The sequence below is a fragment of the Macrobrachium rosenbergii genome, chromosome 14 (genome assembly GCF_040412425.1).
Source record: "Macrobrachium rosenbergii isolate ZJJX-2024 chromosome 14, ASM4041242v1, whole genome shotgun sequence".
NCBI lineage: Eukaryota > Metazoa > Arthropoda > Malacostraca > Decapoda > Palaemonidae > Macrobrachium > Macrobrachium rosenbergii.
This window is the reverse complement of record NC_089754.1, coordinates 26,553,240-26,575,677: the sequence shown is the minus strand read 5'-3', so window position 1 is coordinate 26,575,677 and position 22,438 is coordinate 26,553,240. Positions and strand designations below refer to the sequence as shown.

Sequence of the window (22,438 nt, the reverse complement as noted above, 5' to 3'; positions counted from 1 at the left end):
ATGTATGGCTATTAACATCTAACTGGCACTGAACCCCTCTCTAATGATGATCTGAAGCTGTACAGGTTCATCTCATACTTGCTTTTTGAGAGTAACGAACTAATTAATGAATATTTCTGATGCCGCTATGTATTTGTAACGTTGCCACCAATGTATCTATTTTGCTTTTTAATGTATAAGAAGTTATGAATACAACGTGATGATCTAAGAGAAGTTATCTGTACTATGCTTTCTTGTAAAACAAAATAAGGGCTTTTAATTAAAGTGAATTCCAGATCCGCAGAAAACTCAATTATTCTACGGAGTTGTTACTTCATATTTCGTTATTCCATCTCCGCGGCCTTCAAGAACTGGAAAGTTTTCGCGACAGAAATGAGTGGAAGACAAATTACTCTTTCGCAATTAAGGGTTTCTCCAGATTCTGAAAATCAGCCTCGCTTCGAATACAGATGAATTTTGCTTACCAGGAGAAAGTTTAATAGATTCACCGAACGAGGGATCACGCAGTGGTCAATATTAAATCGAAGGAATCAGTATAATTGTTTTGATTAAATAAACGCATTTAGTCACGCTAACATCTTTTTCCTTCTTATCCACCGGTTATAACATGATTCACTGTGAGATTAATACTACCACTTGTATTATGCGTAAAACACACACACACACCTGTATAGATTTGCATATTTTCCTGCTTCTATATATGAAAGTAAACAATGCATATTGATATAAAAATAACCAGAGATTTGCGCATGCTCGGTGCGAGCTGAGAAAGAAATGAAATATTCACTTCAAGCTTGAACAGTTTCATGAAATTTTGCAAGCAACTTTCTGCCACATCACAGCCGCTGGGGGAGAAAAAGTGGCTCTCATAAACTCAGGGTTGAAGCGACAAGGGATATATGATGGTGTGTCTTTTATAGCCCTTCTTGCTAAGAAGTACTCGTCGTGCATATTTAAGAGGGAAGGTGAAAGTTTCTGGGGGATTTAAAAGCATCTTTCTCCCACGCAACCACTGGGCCTAATTTTGGAAATTCTTTTCGGGATCATGTATATGGCGAGGTAGGATAGGCCTACATAATCTCTTTAGAATTAGGTTAATGAATTATTCTTAAAATAAATTAAAATATAATGATATGGTTTACTCTAAAAACTTTTTTACCAATATAAAGTTTAATACATACACACACACACACACCATCACTCATAAAACACGTACTCAAAGTATACAAATGCTTCCACTCTACGTATCTCAGGATGTGCATATACAAATATATAACTGTATTGACGAAAACCTTTTATGTGTGTGTGCGTGTTTGCAATGCTATTACTTTTCATTCATCATCTCGGGCTCTTTGCTGTTTCGTTTCTAATAAGAACTAAAATGAGCATTCACTTCTCATTGTCACGAAATACTGACATTTTAAGAAACATTGAAACACTAACCTGAAGGGAAAAAGTAAGCGCTCTTGCTTTCACTTTCTTCATCTTCCTATCTTCATCTCTCCTCCTCACCCTCTTTCTCCTTTTCAGTGAGCAATGCAACACCTTGTTCACAGAGCACAATAAATATTACAGTTCTCTCTTGCGGTTCACATGCATTAATGAAACTACTGGCTTGAAATCCCATACCAAGAAACCACAACTTTCACTTGCTAATTCCGCCCAGTTTCCACCCCTATATCTTGAGCTGTTATTTTCTGCAGGAGATGGCTATCCAAGATGGATCCCATGTAAATAACATCCTTACAGGATTTCGTGTACTTCGTTAAGTGGATTAAGACAATGGCAATACTGTATGGTAAAGATGGACGCTGAACCAAGGTCAGATGTCGGCAATATTTTACCACTAGCAAAGGAAGTGCACTTGCTACTTTGGAGGTTGACCTTGATGACCTTTCTGTCACAGCACGCCAATGAGAGAGCATTCTACTCAAAAACGCCCATAATGTTGCACACAAGTTCACAACAATTGTAGTCTTTCTTGAACCATTAATTGCTGACCGAAACTTCTGTTTGTGGGAGCAATCATAATTTAACAATTTCTTTCATGTACTCCTTGGTTAATGACATGGCTATTACGCACGTGTTGCTCCGATGTTGCTCGAGAGTTCACTATAGTGCGAGATTGATCTTATTATGCCTCATGACTCTTGACACTGATGCTGGCCATGATCGAAAAGTAGAGTTCAGAGACTCTGATTGAACAGGAGCAGCCTTTTTCACCAACGCTTGCCACGCCACACTGTGGAGTCTGAATTGTCTTAACAACTGCGCTCTGCTGAGCTAATAACCCCATTTACAGGGAATAGCTGTTGGGACAAAAGGCTTTGAAAGTTAATTTTTGTGCCATTCAAATTCCAGTCGTTAGTTCTGATAAATTCATTTAGTACTGCTGATAATGCGCGTTGTTCAAGTAAATTTAAGGTAACTGGAAAATGGATTCCAAATTTCGTTTTATAATAAATTTCTCGAAGAATTATATCGTGAAAAGTTACCGAACTGTTGTCAAAGCCAATTGATGACTGAACAATGGAAGTTGTCGAAAGTTAATCTTCTTAATGGAAGATGTAGAGTCCTTTCATGATGTTTTCCACGAATATTCCTTAGGGCTGGGGGGTGGGTGGGGGTGTGTTTGTAAGGGGGATATGGATTGGGGGAATGCTGTTCGCCTCCTGCAGAAGTGAGTAGCTGGAGATACGGGCGTTGAAATTAGACATAATTAGCAAGTGGAAAATAGGGTAGTTAACATATACTTTGAGAATTCCAGTTTCACGTTTCATCATGGTCAAAGGAACAAAAAAGCTAGTAGCTGAGGGCGTTCTTTGATAATCTAAGTGTAACCATGATTCGCTGAGAGAGAGAGAGAGAGAGAGAGAGAGAGAGAGAGAGAGAGAGAGAGAGAGAGAGAGAGAGAGAGGGGCAGGAACATTTAATGATTTCTAACTATCTCTGATAAGCAGACAACAACGCTTATGCTTATCAATAATCTGAAAAAGTGGCAAATATACAAGTTAAAAATATGCAGGTGACTGATCGACAGTGCAAAGCAGTATTGGCATTGTAAGATGTTACTGTATGACATAAGGGAATTTTATTTTGTTGGGTAATTCGATTTGTTTATTATATGAGGGCCCTCTACAGTAAATTTTGTTAATTTTTTTATAGCTGTCTTGATGGCATGTATAATATATATACATTGAAAACTTTTACCTTAGTTATTCTCCATCTTATCCTGGATGAGGTCTAGTCTTCTGCGGTGTGAAAGGCGTCAGATGTGGGCCCATTACAAGAGCAATGACTTCATTTTTATGCTGAGAGTGAGTAGTTCTCTTGCTCATACTCTGAATGCCAGCCTCGCCCTTAAAACTACTTGGTTAGCACTTGTATTATACAAGTGTGTATCCTTCATCTCAGTATTGTATTCGATTTGTTATCTTGTCAACAACTTATCTGTAAAGAAAATTAGTTATTGTTGAAGATCTCATTATCAACTTTATCTTAGGAAAGAGGATAAAAAGGAAAAGGGAAAAGGTAACAGGATTAAGGTAATTTACTCTGCTAGAGTTGACAACGAGAAAAAAAAGGAATATAGTTAATGAGTGAAGCTTAATTTTACAGGGCATCTAAGCTATAGGATCCTATATCTTAAAATGAGCAAGGGAGAGGATTGTCCTTCTTCTGTGGTGTTAGATTCTTTTCCTGTTGTTCGTGTTTAAATTTCTCACTGTAATCTTGTACTCCCTTTCGGTAACTATATCATAAGACACACAGGCCGTTTGTCTTTCTTCTGTGGTGTTAAATTATTGTTTTGTTGTTTGTTTTTATATCATATTTCTTATTGTAATCTTGAAGCCTCTTCAGGTACTATGTCCCAAGATACACAGAAAGAAAACTATTAACGGTAAATAATTACATATATGACATTATTAATCTTATTATCACTGTTATCAGTATTGTCCATTACCAAATGAATAAACTTATGAGGTACATTCAAGAGCATTTAGCCAAAGTATCAGTCAAATTCTCATCTTCGTTGTCTATGGCTGCAGGACAGTAGTGTGTGAGCTGAGACTGCTGCCGTCACCATGGGGAAACGACTTCAGACCAGAGCTGCAGTGGCCTGCATGAAGACTCTCCTGATGACGTTTAACGTCATCTTCTGTGTGAGTAGTAATCATCTTTCTCCTGAAATTTATACGTACTGTAGTTAAGTATACCTTAGTTTAACCAGACCACTAAGCGATGTCAGGCAGGGCAGCCGGTCGAGGTTACGGCCTACCCCACCGCCAAATCAAAGTCCTTCAAAGAAGGCACCGTGCTTACCCCATATAAAAATGGGTATAAAAGCACGTTAAAACGAAGAAGAAGAAGAGTTTAACCAGACCACTGAGCTGGTTAACAGCTCTCCTAGGGCTGGCCCGAAGGATTAGACCTATTTTACGTGGCTAAGGACCAATTGGTTACCTAGCAACGGGACCTACAGCTTATTGTGGAATCCGAACCACATTATAGCGAGAAATGAATTTCTATCACCAGAAATAAATTCCTCTAATTCTTCATTTGCCGGCTGGAGACTCGAACTCGGGCCTGGCAGAGTGCTAGCCGAGAACTCTACCAACTTGTCCAACGAGGAACTACGTACTGTAGTCTAACTCATTGTTCTAAACTACTTGTAGGTTATCCATCTGCCAATCTAAACCGCTTCGATTATGTATTTCAATTCGAAAAGATGATAATCAAAGAAAAATGACAATTTTCATTGATATGTAATTTCATAATCAGCAAAGACAGCTCCCTGACAACCTCGGTTATGATGTTTGTGCATGTTATTTACATTCCGTTATGAAAGTCCTGAGCGTTTCCTCGTATGTTAACTTCTAATTAAGAATAAATACTGCGCTGCGTTTCTGGTCTATTGATTTTGGCATTAGGAAGCTTTAAACAGGTAAGTTAGTATTAGATAAGTCGGTGATTGCATGTCCTATGTTAATATAACTATGTCATAATGAATATTTCATAATACTTTTAAGTTTTGTCTTTCATTGGTATAAGATTTAATTTATGTCTGTTATGAACCATTATCTGCAAAATAAAATATGAAAAAAATATACTGACAGCCTGGAATCTTAGAATATGGCCTCATTTAGTTATGAGATGTTAATTTCAACTTGTAAAGTAATTAGAAACCCAAAATGTGCATTTACACTCATTTATATATATATATACAAATATGTACATACTATATATATATATATATATATATATATATATATATATATATATATATATATATATATATATATATATATAGAGAGAGAGAGAGAGAGAGAGAGAGAGAGAGAGAGAGAGAGAGAGAGAGAGAGAGAGTATGCACATATTTGTATATATATATTCATTATTCGGAATGAAACATGATATTATATCAAATGATACATGTTAATAGGGCTTCGATTTTATTGTCTTCATGTTTTTGACGTTTGCTTAATCTTCATGGTTGGTTTCGTTCTTAATGTAAACATACCTTGCAGTAAGTTGGCGTTCGTCTGAATTGTAAAGGGTATTTTGACTAGAATATACTGCGTAATTTAAAGCTGGATATTTTAGAGGTAAAAAATGTCTAATAATGGCTTTCAGAAGTTTACTCTCTGGATTAAATATTGGCTGAATATTTAATGGCTGAAACTGAATATTGGAAAAGGTCTTGGCTGGGTTTCCTTTGCGGCCAAGGTCCCGTGGCTGAATCAATTCATCTTCAAGCGAAACCGAGCTTTCCACAAATCAAATATTAGGCCACAAATACACCTTCATATCGAATTCACTTTGCCTTGGGAATAGCTTTCATCCAAAGGATTCGGAGAGCGCTCTCTTCTGCACGACTCCTCTTTCATGTCTTAATCTTCTGCTTTTGTATTGGATTGGTTATATTCATGCTTACAATCACGTAGGTTGTATAATAGAGGCCTGGGTGCAGAGTCACAACGCATAACTTGATTACTTCTTCTTTTAACGTGTTTTTTTCCCGTTTTTGTATGGGATAAGCATGACGCCTTCTTTGAAGGACTTTGATTCGGCTTTGGGGTAGACCGTAGTCTCGATCGGCTGCCCTGCTTGACATAGCTTAGACCTCGGTAGCGTATATACATGTATTGTACCAGTCACCAGCTCCCTTTCTCCCAATAGCGAGGAGACGTTGCGCGGTTAGGTCGACAGTTCGAGACGTGTGAGGTGTCTGTTATGGCTTTAGGAGATGTTGGAGTGGCTTTGTTTGTGTGAGTATTAGTCTGTAACACACATTTGCTTTTAAGCAAACTTATCCGTTGATTACATACATAATTCTGGGGTGTCTACAGGGATAGCAAAGTGTCCGCCTCTCTGACCGGTCGGCTGCGGATTTGAACCCGTGCCACAGACCTCTATGAAGTCCGAAGCTGTTGCTCTAACCGACTTGGCCATCGAAGCTTTGCATAATTTGATTACTTATATGTACAAAATTGTGATGCTCGAATTATAGAACATTATATGGTGTTTTCTACTGTATTACACATTAGGTTGTAGTAGACTATTACTTATGGCATGAACAAAATTATAGGCCAGTTAATGGCAATTACAATACTACCGATGGAGATGCAGTTATTAAATCTGCATCTCTAATAACAATTAGCAAATTTTGTGCAAGAGTTTAAACTGCACACTCAATTTATATGCCCTTCTCCCTCCTTACAAATGAGCCCCATCATCAAAATTGTTGCTTAGAAACTGTCTCAGAACAGAGAGCTGGATCGTCTCCAAATCTGTAAGGACTGACGCAGTGAGAATCCCAGAATAACCATCACCAGCGATACTATATAATTCGTACGTTATCTGATAATATATTTCGTCTAGTTACAACTGATATCAGGGCAGCCTGGTATATGGACACACGTGTGTATATATATATATATATATATATATATATATATATATATATATATATATATATATATATATATATATATACATACAAACTGTATACCTTATGTTGCTTTTCGCTTTATATATCATCATATTTGTAGTTTATAAAGACATGTATGTCTATGCAGAATCTAATGACATTTAGATTTTGAAAAGCCGTCTATTATTGACCAAGTTATAATTTTTATGACTTGTGTGATTTTGTTTACTTGCAACTTGCCCGAAGCAAGATGGCGTCAAGCTTTGTCAAGCATGAGCGTATCGCTGCTATCCTGTTCAACTTTATGCGTCGTTACATTAAAAAAAATGATAATACAAATGAAATATTACAGTAAATCATCAAAGAACAAACTGAAGAAATAAACACCAATATCAACTAAAATAACTGACATGATATCTAATGATATCCAGGAGATTTAAACAATAGACTTTAATCCAATGCTAGAAAGCAACTTATATAAAAAATCTATCTATTTAGTCGACAGCAGTTCTTTTATATATTAGATTATGCTAAACCACTTACTGATAGGAACTGCATTTTTCTTGAAGGGTAAAATTTTAATGGCATTATATTCCAGATAGACAGTAACATTTAAATTTCAAATAATCCTCACGTTCTTTATTACTGTTGTTTGACGGCCAGGTCACAAACACATTTATTGATAAACTATAGCACCCTATATACAACCATTACGATTCGGGCTCAAATCGTCAGGCTCTTTTCAAAATATTTACTTAATAACAGGATTTCCGCACTGACAATTGGGAAGCAGGGCAAAAGAATAGAGAAAGAAAATTCACACAGCATTACGGTATATTTATTTACAATATATACAGAAAATGAAAAAGTCTCTTGCAGTCAGTTATTTTAGGCGCACATCGTAGTACTAGGGAATATAACACAGTGAAGGTAGGGGAATGGTGTGCAAGATAGCATTATAAAAATTATATATTTGTATTATGAATCAGCCACTGATGCAGGGCGTTGACGCTGGTCCGCAGAAGATACAGACGGTTTCATACAAGGTGGGACAGCAATTCCGTGGTATCGGCCGGCATTCGAGGCTTTCAGAGGCTTCATAAACTGTATCAATTCGTTTCTCACTGAGACCCGACCGTTCTCAGTTCTTCTCTCTTATTTGTTCTTGCTCTTTTCTCCTCACGAGGGATTTCGTTTTAGATTAACAAGTAGAACTTGGGAAGGAAGGAATAAAATTCAAGTCAGAGAAAAAGGATAGACATAAGCATTTCCTATCGATAAACTGTAAAACTTATATACCACTAAATGGGCGGAGCTAATACCGTCACTTGCTATGATCGTCGATTCCTTACTTGGAGATTCGTCCAGTCGCTGCTTTTGATTGGCTCATCGGAAAGCCGCTTATCGCACCACTAGATTTGCGACGAAGGCTTGCATCACCAGGCGTCGAATTATCAATAGTGGTTTCTATAGTAGACCACGTGGGGCTACAACGAGGGAGTACAAGCGACCATAGTGATAAAAGAAGAGGTTAGCTGGACAGTGGGACAGCCTCTGCGCATCTACGTCACTCAAGCCGCTGCATTCCGCGTTCACCGTTTTAATGTATTACAGATAAACAATACTTACTCTTCTGTTTTCTTTCTCTCTCTTTATGCATGTATATGGACCTTGCATACGATAATGACTGGCACATCGGACCCAGGGAGACACCAAACTGGGAATCTACACAACATGTGCTTAATAAAAAGAAACTTATCGTTTTCATTACTAAACCTCCTTAGCCAAAATAGTCACTACCAATGACAACAACTTTGAGCGAAGTGGCAAACACAAGTAACGAAACTCAAGCGTTGCATTAATGTTACCTTGCTGTCAGTATAAACACCAAAAATAATTTTAATCCTCCAGATAAAAAAGAACAATAAAATGCAAATTTAGTATTAGAGGGTAGGCCCACATAGCTCAAGCAGAGTTTTACACCAAATTCCACCAAAACTTAGCAGTTGAAAACTAGCACAATGCTTGAGTTAATATATATAAAATTACAAGGTGAACAGTATTTAGTGAATTATAAAAGAAAATACGTGCATGACTGACCATTGAAGGAAAGGACGCGATAAATTTAGTTCAATAATTCGGTCAGGGACATCATAAGCAGCTTTTCATGATTTAATTTGTGTCAAGATACACAAAAATTCTCTAAAGAAATCTCTCGCCTGAAACTACCTTTCGTGCACGAACTGTGTTTTTCACTTGCCAATATTATCAGTGGAAAAGTGAGATTTCATGTTTACCTTCAGGGGTAAGTATCATGTATAACGGATGTGTCAATACTTTTTGCCAAACACCGTGACTGTCGTTTCTTTTGTATACTGAACTCTTAGTATCATTGTCCACAAGAGTGTCTTAATTTTCAGAGCATTTCAGAGACGATACTTGTGGCATTCTGTGATCTTGTAGCCTAACCGTAACAATCAGCGATCGGTTCGTGGATTCTGTCGTTTCCAAAGTATGCGTTGCTTGGTGCTCCACATGTCTTGACTCTCTCGTATCAATTGCCCTCATCCGTAGATCTCTCCACCTGAGTTATTGTCTCCTGCAGGGGCTCTGGGTAAAAGGCTATTTGGACTGAGTCATCCGATTTGCCCTTCCTCAAAACATGCTCTTCGAAATCTGCCCTGTTTTTAGAACAAATCACATCTGAGCTTTAAAATACACGACTGGCAACGAATTAATGGCGCTAGACATCAGAGTTTTCATCTTGTCTTGATTTCACTTTTATTCTCGCTCCAGAATCAATCAATAAGTATTTGCATAGCGTTTCCTTGGTGAATTTTTGACTCTCAATACTCACTGACATTTATCAGTAGCAAACTGTGCTCGTAGAGAATAATAATAATAATAATAATAATAATAATAATAATAATAATAATAATAATAATAATAATAATAATAATAAAAAAATAATATCCTTTATTTAATTTTAGGGCCATATACATGGAATATACATATACAATACACACAATCTAGATACATAAGATAACATGATAAAAATAATAATCGGCAGTATCCACACAGTTGCTGAAGAAGTACAAAAAATAGAATTCATAATAATGGTAATGACAGTAATTATGTGGAGAATAATAGTAAAGAAAATATTAAAAATTATAACAATTCAACATACACATTACAATTTCCTTTTTCTCATTATGAATAAAAAAACAGGTTCTGCAGAGATAGCAAGGTCTCATTTCGCATAAAAGACACAGTTCTGAGGTTGTCACAAAGATTTTGTTGTGTGAAAGATAAAGTAGATTTTCTTTAATCAGGTTTCTCATTGGCCTTATAAAAATCCCATGCGTCCCAGATTTCAACCACAGGTTGGGATTACTATTTTTATCAAGTCAGACATACTCAAAATTTTCATTTTCTTTGAAACAGTTCTGAATTAGTTCTTAGGAATTATTTCAAGGAAATACTGAATGGATGAATAACCTTCGAGGTCACGTGAAAAAGAAATTGTGAAACCACAAAGGCGAGGGGAAAAATTGCAGAGCGTTAGCTTTTATTGAGAGTCATCGGAAATTACTGGGAGAAGTCAAATTTTATCAAGCGCCTGCATTTAGTAGGATATATCATTTTTGAATATCATATAATATGAGTCAGTTGAGGGCCACCCTGAAGTTTTCATAATTACATAATACACACACACACGCACAAATACACACACATTATATATATATATATTCATATCATATATATATATATATATATATATATATATATATATATATATATGATCAATTTCTTTTACGTTTAAAGCTACTTTCTACATTGGCTTTATGCAGCTTGTAGTAGTAGTAGTAGTAGTAGTAATAGTAGTAGTAGTAGTAGTAGTAGTAGTAGTAGTAGTAGTAGTAGTAGTAGTATAATAATAATAATAATATGATAATAATAATAATAATAATAATAATAATAATAATAATAATAATAATAATAATAATAATAATAACAATGTTATTATTATTTTGGAAGAAGACTCTCTTTGAGGCAAACTTTGCTGAAAAGAACGGCACTCTGTATGCCGTTGAGCTTATATTGCTCCTTCTCAACTTGGCATATAAGTTACCTCGTTTCAGCAGGTAAATTACAAAGCAGCTGTCGAAGTTCATTTATTATTCTAACGCTCCGGTAGTCCTCCATATCACTGCAAGGAGGTGAATGGCACCACGGGTTTACAAAGAAGGTAGGCGAATTTTTCCCTGCATTTACTCCTGGTGCCATTCAGAGCGCCATTCTTTTCAACGAAGTTTGCCTCCAAGAGGGTCTTCCAAAATATAATAATAATAATAATAATAATAATAATAATAATAATAATAATAATAATAATAATAATAATAATAATAATATTTTTATTACCATTATTATTATTATTATTATTATTATTATTATTATTATTATTATTAAAGACAAGCTGCCACCATAGTTGGTAAAGCAGAACGGATAAAGAAATTACTCAGTAGATGCATATATATATAAATATATATATATATATATATATATATATATATATATATGAATATATATATCAAAGTAAAGAAGGCATCATATATATATAAAAGCACGTTAAAAACGAAGAAGAATATATATATATATATATATATATATATATATATATATATATATATATATATATATATGTGTGTGTGTGTGTGTGTGTGTGTATGTATGTATGTAAACATGAAACTTCAGGGTGGCCCTCAATTGAATAATTTTATATGGTATATTCAATAATGACGTATCCTACTTAATGCAGGCACTTAATAATAATAATAATAATAATAATAATAATAATAATAATAATAATAATAATAATAATAATAATAATAATAATAACACTCACTTACGTACCAATTGCTGTTGAAAAATTACGTAGAACTAGACTGAAAAGAAAAATAAGCAAAAACCCGAAACTGCAAAATACATACATAATACATACAGGCACTAATACCACCGGGTACACAGACATTTCTTTAAGGGCTGCTTTCATATGATACTAACTCTTTATATTTAGTCTGGTAAACTCAATCTCTTCTTTATTTAACTTTGTTGTTTTGAAACTATCCAACGAGAGAGAGAGAGAGAGAGAGAGAGAGAGAGAGAGAGAGAGAGAGAGAGAGAGAGAGAGAGAGAGAGAGAGAGAAAGGAATTCCTATATGAAAGAGATATTATTATATCTGGAAGGAAGAATGGAGTTGTTATTGAAATGGAAAGAGAGAGAGAGAGAGAGAGAGAGAGAGAGAGAGAGAGAGAGAGAGAGAGAGAGAGAGAGAGAGAAAGAATTCCCATATGAAAGAGATATTGATATTATATCTGGAAGGAAGAATGGAATTGTTATTGAAATGGAGAGAGAGAGAGAGAGAGAGAGAGAGAGAGAGAGAGAGAGAGAGAGAGAGTTGGTCTGATATTGAACCTGGAAATCCTGCAGTAATGTTTGTTTATTTGAGCGAGGCTTCTATTTTTGAAGGGTATTTTCCTTTTGATGTGAGAAAAGCTTTACTATTACTCTTGAGAGGTTTATATTAGAATTGAGGGCTAATCAAAAATTCATTGGAGAGCTCTCACAAACACTTTATTTACTTACAAAGAAATTTAAGATATGAAAGCTCATTTGAAGGAAAGGCTTATTCACTGACCTTGACCTTAGTGAAGGGACGGGGATGTGGAATAGAAATGTTGTTTAGCTTTACACAGAAATGTTCCCGGACAAATGTTAAAAGAACGACTTCAAATCACACGATCAATTTTGAAGACGTTGTCGTCTGATATCGGAAGTCGTTTATCAACGCTATTGACCGAATAAGGCGCGCGAATCGTTAGGAATCAGACGGTTTTCTAAAAAGCACTCGTTCTCACCACAAGCAGCATTATTTATCCGCCCACCAAGTCTGTAGGTAGCTGAATCGATCTTTGGTGGGCGGTATAGCTCCGTGTGAAGATTGTGCGTGTGATATAAATATAAGTATCAAGCCCTGATGATAGTGTAAGGAATGACGTTTCTTTGAGCTTGATATTGATGCCTTTAAGCGAACCGTTCTTATCCGTTCCCGTCTCCCAGGCGGAATACCAAAGTCGAAGTAAAATCTCAATATTTATCTCATCGAAAATGGTTATTACTTACATTCCAGTGTCACTTTTACCGATAATAACTCGTTTTAAGGAAAAGTGAGATCATTTGTATTGCTAGAAAAGATTATACATAACAATTGGCGAAAGTCAATTTCAAAGTACTTATATCTAGTGTGCAAGGGGCAGTATTGCAATACAATATCACTGATGTCGGTAAAAACAGAAATGTAACGAAATATATCAATACTGCACACCAGAACTGTAGTAAAACAAGTAGCGTGTAATGGTACAGCCATAAAATGAAAGTGATCCCCTAAAGCAACATGCAATTTTATAGTAGGATTGAACGATCTTCCTTCTTTCTAATATATACAACGCTATACAAAGATGAGGCTATACAGTCATCTGAATGTTACCCACATTACTAATGTACATCAGCTGCGATATAAGATAGTCTTACCTGCTTACCCAAATCCTTGTCTGAAGACAAATGAAATGAATAGGCAGGTTCAGTAAGAAAATATTCATATTATTAGACCTTTGAAACTGCTCTCCCTTACAGATAATGAATTTCCGTTAAAACACTCCAAAGACTTTTAACGAACAAGTGTTCTTAAAATAGGAGTCGCCTTCGTATCGCGAGTTTACTGTTAATTCTTATTTATGAGAGAGAGAGAGAGAGAGAGAGAGAGAGAGAGAGAGAGAGAGAGAGAGAGAGAGAGAGAGAGAGAGAGAGAGAGAGAACGAAATTTCTGTAGGAAAAGGAATTTCTATAAGAATAGGAATTTCTATGAGAAAAACAGTTCCATTCTTTCTTCCATATATAATAATCCATATGGAAGAAAGAATGGAACTGTTTTTGAGAGAGAGAGAGAGAGAGAGAGAGAGAGAGAGAACCAGGAAGAAAGTTATCCTCAAGGATTTCAGATGTAAAGTGGGACCGAGGGCACTGGGGAGCGTCCCCCTGACATAGAGGTGGTCGATAGAGGCAGCCAGTCAAGCCTCAGATTGATAGTGGGGATGAAGGGCGTCAATAAATAATAACTTGAACATTTTTCCGTGTTACTTACAACCTCCTTTTGGTGCTTTCGATCAACTTTATGGTGCGAGATTCCGTGGCATTACTGCTTTTCTAAATAGGTTTCGGACGAGGAATATTGCACTGAAGCTGCTTATTTTGGAGGCTTTTAGGCGAAACTTCTACATTTCATACGTAATTTAGTTCCCGTGTCCTTCACAACGGTTTAAACTTATAGTTTACGGTGTTCCGGAGATAATGTGATATATATTTGTTTGTTGTTGTTTCGTACACGGTGTGCATATGAGAGTTTCTCTCCCTCAGACACGTGTATATGTGCATATGCACATGTATATGTGTATATATATATATATATATTTATATATATATATATATATATATATATATATATATATATAAATATATATATATATATATTCTATGCATTAATATATATATTACTAACATATCATAATATATATATATATATATATATATATATATATATATATATATATATATATATATATATATATATATATATATATATATATATAAAACTTTATCACATATATAATTGTTCTGTGCATTAATACAATTACTTATAGGACCTCATCCAAGCTAGATACCATCCAGTTTGAATGAGGTCCTATTAATATATATATATATATATATATATATATATATATATATATATATATATATATATATATATATATAGAGAGAGAGAGAGAGAGAGAGAGAGAGAGAGAGAGAGAGAGAGAGAGAGAGAGAGAGTCTGTTAAGCTCATATCATCGTATACAAGGTTACGAGGAATTAATTGAGAAAGATGAGGAAAGTGATGATGACACATGCAGTGGTGTTGGGGTGACAAAACGAGCGGGAGAGATCAATGAGACGAATGAACTTTCAAGATCTACTGGCGCACTGTAGATGTAGCCAGAGCATCTTCCAAAATACGGTAATTTAACCAGAGCGTAAAGAGATAGGCTTCTTAGACTGCTTAGTTTACGAGAGATGTAAAGTTTAAAAGTTAATTTAACTTGAATCACCAAACTATTTCTTTTACGAGCAAACGGATCGTTGGTGAAATGATGCTGTCTGTATGTTAAGTACAAAACTTACGAATTGGTCTGTCTGTCTGTATACTGTCCTTTCTGTTTGTCCCGGTAAACTGTTGAATACGCTGATTCGTACTGATGAATCATTCCTAATAAGATTACAAACGATTTTGTGTGAGCTATAGGAATGAAATATAGAGATTAGGCCAAAGGCCAAGCGCTGGGACCTATGTGGTCATTCGGCGCTGAAAGGGAAATAGAGAGTAGGTAGGTCTGAGAGATGTAACAGGAAGGAAACCTCGCAGATGCACTATGAAACAACTGTTAGCGGAGGGTAGATAGCAAGATGGATGAAAGATAATAAGAATGGAGGTACAGTAAAAGGAATGAAAGGGGTTGCAGCTAACGGCCACAGGGACGCTGCAAAGAATCTTTTGTAATGCCTACAGTTCACCCGGTGAGGGGTGAGGAGCACTGACGGTACTACCCCCAACCGGTTGTGTGAGCTATAGGAGCTGAAGCATTATAGTTTTTACCGATAAAAATAAAACACATACTGGTATATTTCAAAATGGCCGCTGAAGAAAAAATATAATTTCCTTTCCAGTCTAAACTGTATGCTGTAATAATTTTATTTTTATTCGTAGGCACTATTTAGCAATGCAAAGATAATTCGCCTGTCTCTGAGCTTCATTAATATTCAGCCAGCCATTTCAGTGGCAAACTTTATTGCCTCATAAAAAGCGGTAAATGAAATTGTGCAAGTTTTCAAATATTTTGGGAAATACTGTTAAAGCAGGGAAACTAGGTGGCGGGAAATTCAATACGGTTGAACAAGGATGCGATCAGAGTTGAAATATGAAGAAAACAATCTGTAGCCATTTAATAATAATAATAATAATAATAATAATAATAATAATAATAATAATAATAATAATAATAATGTTTGGCGACCGATTCCATAGTTTATAAACAACTTCGCTTGTTTTGAGTCCTTTTATGTTTACTTGGTTGGAGTGCTGCATCAACGCATCAGATTGAAAAGGGGAACCGAACGAGTTCCCGAAAGCTATCTATATTGATTTATCTTTAAATATATCTACATATAAATAACTGTGGATTTGCTTCTCCAATAATAATAATAATAATAATAATAATAATAATAATAATAATAATAATAATAATAATAATAAGAAGAAGAAGAAGAAGAAGAAGAAAAGAAGAAAATCTAAATCCATAACTTAATTGGTGAATGTGCTTCAGTATAATAGTATAAAATTTGAATAAACGTAAAATGTAACAGCTTGCAAATATGTGTACTTCACACTTAAACGATACTTCACTAAATTTCTTCCCTAGTGTTGAGTAGCTGTTTTCTTGCTCTGTACTCCGTTACCTATGTTTTCATGGCTTTGATATGAACAGAATAACGGATACGGTCTCTATTGAATAAAGGAAGAAGAAAAAAAATGGAAGAAGGGTAAACAGAGGTGTAAAGATACAACAAAGGCAAGAGACAGAACAAATGGAAAGCAGCTGAGCAAAGGCTGAAAAAATGCAACAACTTCAAAATTATGAAAGTGTTACGATGGCATCAGTAAGAGATCATGGTTAAAAACATAAATAAATGGACATAAAATGTTATCAGCTAACAAATGTTTACAAGCAACAGTCTCGTCAAAGTGTTTATCGATATCTGAAAGAGAAGAATAAGAAATCAAATAGAGAAAAGTAGCGAATATAAAGTTAGAGCAAAAATTGTTTTTTTCCTCCCTTGGCTTATTCAATGTGGGAAAATGGGGCACCTTGAGAAGAAGAAAACTTTATTAATTAACATGATAGCCAGGGAAGTTCTATTAACAGGGAAAGTTATCAAAAAATCTCACCAGGCTTCAACTTTATGTTGCTGAGGATGTTCCAAGTTCTGATAGACTCGATATTTTTCTTACCTGGCGGAAAATTGCTCAGTGGTTTTACAGAGCTTAGGTGGTAATTTTTATGCATGTATTTTATATTATGAAAAATTAAGAACACGCAGATATCGTTTGGTTTTCTCCAGAAATAATAGTTCCCGGTGATGCGTTCATATTGCATTTGATAATTAAAAGAAAAAATGGTGCAACTAGTCTGTGAATATTTCGTCATATATACTTACTATTACAGCTACTATCACTACTATGCTGTTACTACTGCTACTACTTACGTCCTTTCATTTCTTTTCAAAACTTGCCTTCTGGGGGCGTATGGATTCTATAAACAAAATTCAGTGAATTTTATCTATGAAATTTAAGGCATGGCACCAGTAAAAACTAAAAGTCTTAAGCATCAAAAGAATCTGCATTTTTTGAGGTAAAGAAATTATCAATAACTTTTATTTGTTTTTGAATCATTTGTTACGGTTTTACATCTTTCTCTTATTAACTTTCGTCAGTATCTTCAACCATGCTCGCTAAATATGCATTTAGTATGTTTTCATGAGTGAAGGTTATATAGAAAACGCCAGTGTCAATAATGACATTTGGTGGTGTCAAAGTAAAAAAAAAAACAAGTGACCAAAATTTATATTTACAATATTCACATTCAAGTTATTAAAATTTAGTATATTCTCGTAATGTATGTTTCTGTATGAAAGATAGTGACCATGAGAGAGCATACAGTGGAAATCTAAATGACGTAGGTGTTTTGTGTCTCCTTAATTCAGGCACGCTCTACTCGAAGAACATTCCTGTTGCAACACATTCGTTACAAGGATGATGTTTTGTTATCACTTGTATTCGCTCATATCCTCCAGGTGCGTGATTTTGTTTCCTTGGTCTTGTACTGGTTTACGATATTTCGTCCAAGTGGAAAATGAAAGATTGTGCATAAGCACATACACGCAACGTTTGTGAAAACAAACTGGCTCTCAGGCGATGGCAAGAGCACTCCTTGAACCACAGAAGGTCAGGCGAAGGGAACCAGAAATGCTCAAGTTACGTTGAATGTGGTTATGCCACATTAAACGTAAATGTGTTAAAGCTGGTTTGATAGTTGTGTAAGAGAATCATATGGGTAGAAAATCCAAAGGTATCATTATCAGTTAGTACGCTTTTTGCTAGCACAAAGTATTGCAGAGTTTCTTATACATCTTATCAATAACATGACAGTTGTTATGAACCGGAAACGCATGGATGTATTGCTAGGTAGGGTGGACTCATGCTGTCCTTGGTAGGTAGGACTGAAAGATAGGAAAGATCGTTTTCACATTTTCTTGTTAAAAAGTTTATTTTTAACCGTCTATCAGTGGTTCTGAACCAGGGGGGCATTTCAGTTTCGGGTTGGGGTGGGTGGGGGTGGGGGGAGAATTGTGACCACAGATTGGCAGGCTCAAACTGGCTCTAGGACCACACAAAACGCAGTGGGCATCGGTCCGCACTACTTACAGATCACGCTCGGTTTTGCTAGCTTCTGCGTTTGTGTTGGTATTTTGTTGCATATTATTTGGAATGCACCTTTTAAGGCAGACAGTTTTGGAAACGGGGGGGTGATGGCAATCTGACTTATGATGAAAGAGTGCATGGGCCAAAAAAGGTTGAGAACCACTCTATATCATTTAGAATGTATGTGCTAATTTGACTAGATCAAGTGAGCTTTGACAGAAAACTGCAATGTGTATTCTACGAGAATAACTACACACATTCCCATTTGACAGCTGCACTCCACGCAATTTCATTGTAAGCATTAAACTGACTAATTGGCGCTGTGCCTTTCTTGGTAAACCTTTCATCAGCGACCGTAATAAAAAACATTCACAGTAAACACCAGTATGTCCAGCTTGGATAATCATAAATTCTTCCAGAATACGTATATCCAACTAATTACTAAAAATAAAGAGCTTACACAACGACTGCGTCTGCTTCATATTATCCTGGGAAATGGTGAGGCTTTCTTGGTATTAGTGACCGCTTTTGCTTGCTTACGCATTGTTTGTATGTTTGGACTAACTGTGGCTTCGATAGCACTGCTTTCACTGCGGGGTTGTTTGTTTCTGAATGCTTGGCATTCCATCCCTTTTTGCGTCTGTGAATATTTTCTCACGCCATACTCTAACACAGTTGTGTCAGTACAAGAGGGACAGGCATAATAAACATCAAACCCTATAGAGTTATATAGAAAATAAATACCACTTCAGTTTTCTAACAAGGAATGTAACTGAAGTTGTTGCTTAGTCTTGATGCACTTAACAGGTTATGCAACAGAAAAGCTCATCAGCAAAATCATTCAAGAAGACAGTATCAAGAAAGAGATGAAACAGCATAAAAGGTCAATGTTAAAATCTCATAAAACAGCGATGATATGATTTAGAAATGGTAGTGAAATAAAGAGAAAATATAATTTTTGAAATTAGACTGGAGAACTTAAACACGATTTAAACCTTATGCGTGAATGGCAAACAAATTTGTATCAAATAATGAAACTCGTAGTAAGGAAGTAAATGATAGTGAGAATAATGGATGAAACCCGACTGCAGAAAACCTCCACAATATTAGCTGCTTTATACACCTTTCAAAGAAGGCTAATGGGCAATATGTCGAATTGCATATCACCCACTCTTATCGTCAAACTAATGTCGTCCATTCTTTTTGCACAACCGAACTATCCCTTAACACCCTGATTCATTTTTTCTATACTAACCTACTTACCTCATTTCTGAGTTTTAGTTTTTTTTATGGCACATGTACTATGCAAACAGTTGTCAACAGCTTCAGTTTTTTCTTTCTTATTCATATCAACACTTCACTTCCATAAATGAGAGTTGGCTCAAGAATTCCTTCAGACGTTTCCTCTGTGGCTTTCACTGGCATTCTAAGTATCTTCCCAATCTTGTGCATGCACTCTTTTATCTCCCTTGTTTCACCTACACTGTTAACCAACTATTTCCCTATCTTACTTTATACATTATATATACTCTCAAATGCTTACATAAATTAACCGATTCCATGCTGTCATAATCCATATCAGCGTTTGTTGTTCCACTTTCCTGGTTTTGATTTACACTTAGAGCCTTCATTCTCATTTACCCTTAACTTTCTCCTCTTTCACTAGCTTCAGTAGTTTCTATTCACTAGCCCCAAACGGTACTGTACCATCTGCAAGCATTAGACATTCCAAAATACAACAGTATTAATCGATATTCTTATCCTACATCTATGTACCAGCAGCTTCTGTCATTTCTCTGTCTAATCACATCACTCCATCCATAAACGCATTTAAAAGCCATGGAGACATAATGCACCCTTGTCTCAGACCCACTTTTACACCAAACTATCACCCTCCCATGAATACATTATTCAAACTTGTTTGTCAGATTAAGGCAGATTTCCTGTATTCATTTTGTTGTAGGTTTAAAGAGCTTTCGTTTTTCCCGATGTTATCTAGGTCACCAGATAAAAATGTTCGAGGAGTTTGATTATAAGAAAATGAATGTGGGCGGTTTTTGTTAGAAAATGGATAACAATTATGAATATAAACAAAGCTCTTGACAGATACAATAAATTGAAAACATAAATTCGCCCAACTTTATTCACCAGATTTTCTCGTCCCTAGTTTTTATTTTCACCCATAAAAAGCTTAATATTTTTCTTTTATACTAGACCCTTTCCACGACGGGAGGGAAGGTCCAGCTACTCAGCTTCAAGAAGTTGAGGTAGGGGGTAGGAAAGGAGGCGGTTGAGTTCAAGGGGAAGAAATCTTCTACCCCTCTGTGCGGTGCGAGATCGAATGAACGAGCGGTGTTTGTGTGTTTGTCTAGCAACGGCCAGGGACGTATAGTTGATAGATCTGAGGTTTTAACATTGTTTTATATTAACTTTGATCTTTTTATACGCGCACATTAACTCCTTGCTTGTTCTAATACTGACTGCAATGATCTTTTTTTTTTTTTGTAGTTAAAAGTTCTCTCTGTCTTTTCAACTTTCTCTTTCGCTTTTGTGGTCGGAACATCATAACAGCTACTTGGCTGGAGCAACTCAAATCTCTTTCTCTCTCTCATTTATTTTATGAAAATAACGTGAAAGTAATGTTTGCATCTCATAAATCAGCCAGAGCAGCTCAAGATGTGTTATCCTTCCACAGTCTCTCTCTCTCTCTCTCTCTCTCTCACGCGCGCGCGCGCAAATACAGTACAAGCTGAGATCCATACGACATTTGCCCACGAACTTGTTTGTTCCTTTAAAGATACTCATATTGTTTTCTACCAGAATGAAGTGAAAATTATTTGCTTGGTACACGTACAAGAGTAATTTCTATAAAAAATCTCTTTATCAAATACCGATGAAAAGCACTATTGATAGTTTATTGTATTTGGGTGAGAGGAGTCACAGGTTTTTGGGAACATTTTTTAGTCTTAGGTAGAGCATCACTTAAGGAGACTATTTTGCATATTTTTGAAGTGAGTTTTTAAAAACTTTTCTATATGCGTATAAATATTGCAGTCAGAAAGTGTTATGGATTTCAAATAAAAAGGTTAGAAAAACTTCTTCAAAACTTTAAACGATAACTGAAATTAGACATGAAATTAATAATTAGCCAGATTCCCACCCCGACCTAAGGCTTTGCTAAAACACTCAAAAGTCAAAAGGAAAGTATCACAGTATGTCTGGACGAAGTATTGTCATCAATGGTCCACCATCCTATTCCGGAAGACGCCACACAAAATTTGACATCTTCGTAGCGTACCCCACCTATGGTTCTCTTTTGCCAATATTTACATGGGTATCATAGAAGAGAGGGTCTTCGACCAGATGCCAGTTCCACTTACTGCAGCTCCTTCAGCATCGACACCTTTGTTAGTGCCCAACGAAAGGAGGATACCATAAATCTTCCAAGAAAATTTTATGAATGTTCCACCCTCCTCTTCATGTGTGAGAAGGCCAGCAATCATACCCATCCTTTACTCAATGTTCTTCTGTCAAGGGGCACTCTCTTGTAACTAGGGCAATGTCTACTCGAAGCCCACCGACCTGGGGTTTTGCCTTGACGAGAGTGCCAGGCAGGATATAGAAGTCAGTTATCATCTTCGTAGAGAATTGCCTACTCTCGCATTGTTCACCATGGCCCTTGAAAATGCAGAACTAGAAGAAATACAGGTATCCCAAGATATGGTTGATAATGGATACGCAAACAAAGATATTAACAAGTAAACAATAACTATATGAACCGATGATGTGCTGAAGGCATTGCTTTAGGTGTTTTTGAGCTTGGCGTGTTTTTTTAAAAGGTCACAGGTCTCGTTGAATTTTACAATCTTATTTCTA

At 35.8% G+C, this 22,438-nt stretch overlaps 1 protein-coding gene across 1 annotated transcript in view; it reads left to right on the top strand.

Annotated features, from left to right (window-relative positions):
• The window catches only part of LOC136845825 (tetraspanin-7-like), a 39,202-nt gene that overhangs the window by 4,970 nt on the left and 11,794 nt on the right, over positions 1 to 22,438 (top strand). Inside the window, exon 2 of the mRNA XM_067116209.1 lies at positions 4,050 to 4,163. Within this exon, the coding sequence (XP_066972310.1) occupies positions 4,086 to 4,163 (78 nt within the window). The 5' untranslated portion in view covers positions 4,050 to 4,085. The remainder of the gene's footprint in view (positions 1 to 4,049; positions 4,164 to 22,438) is intronic.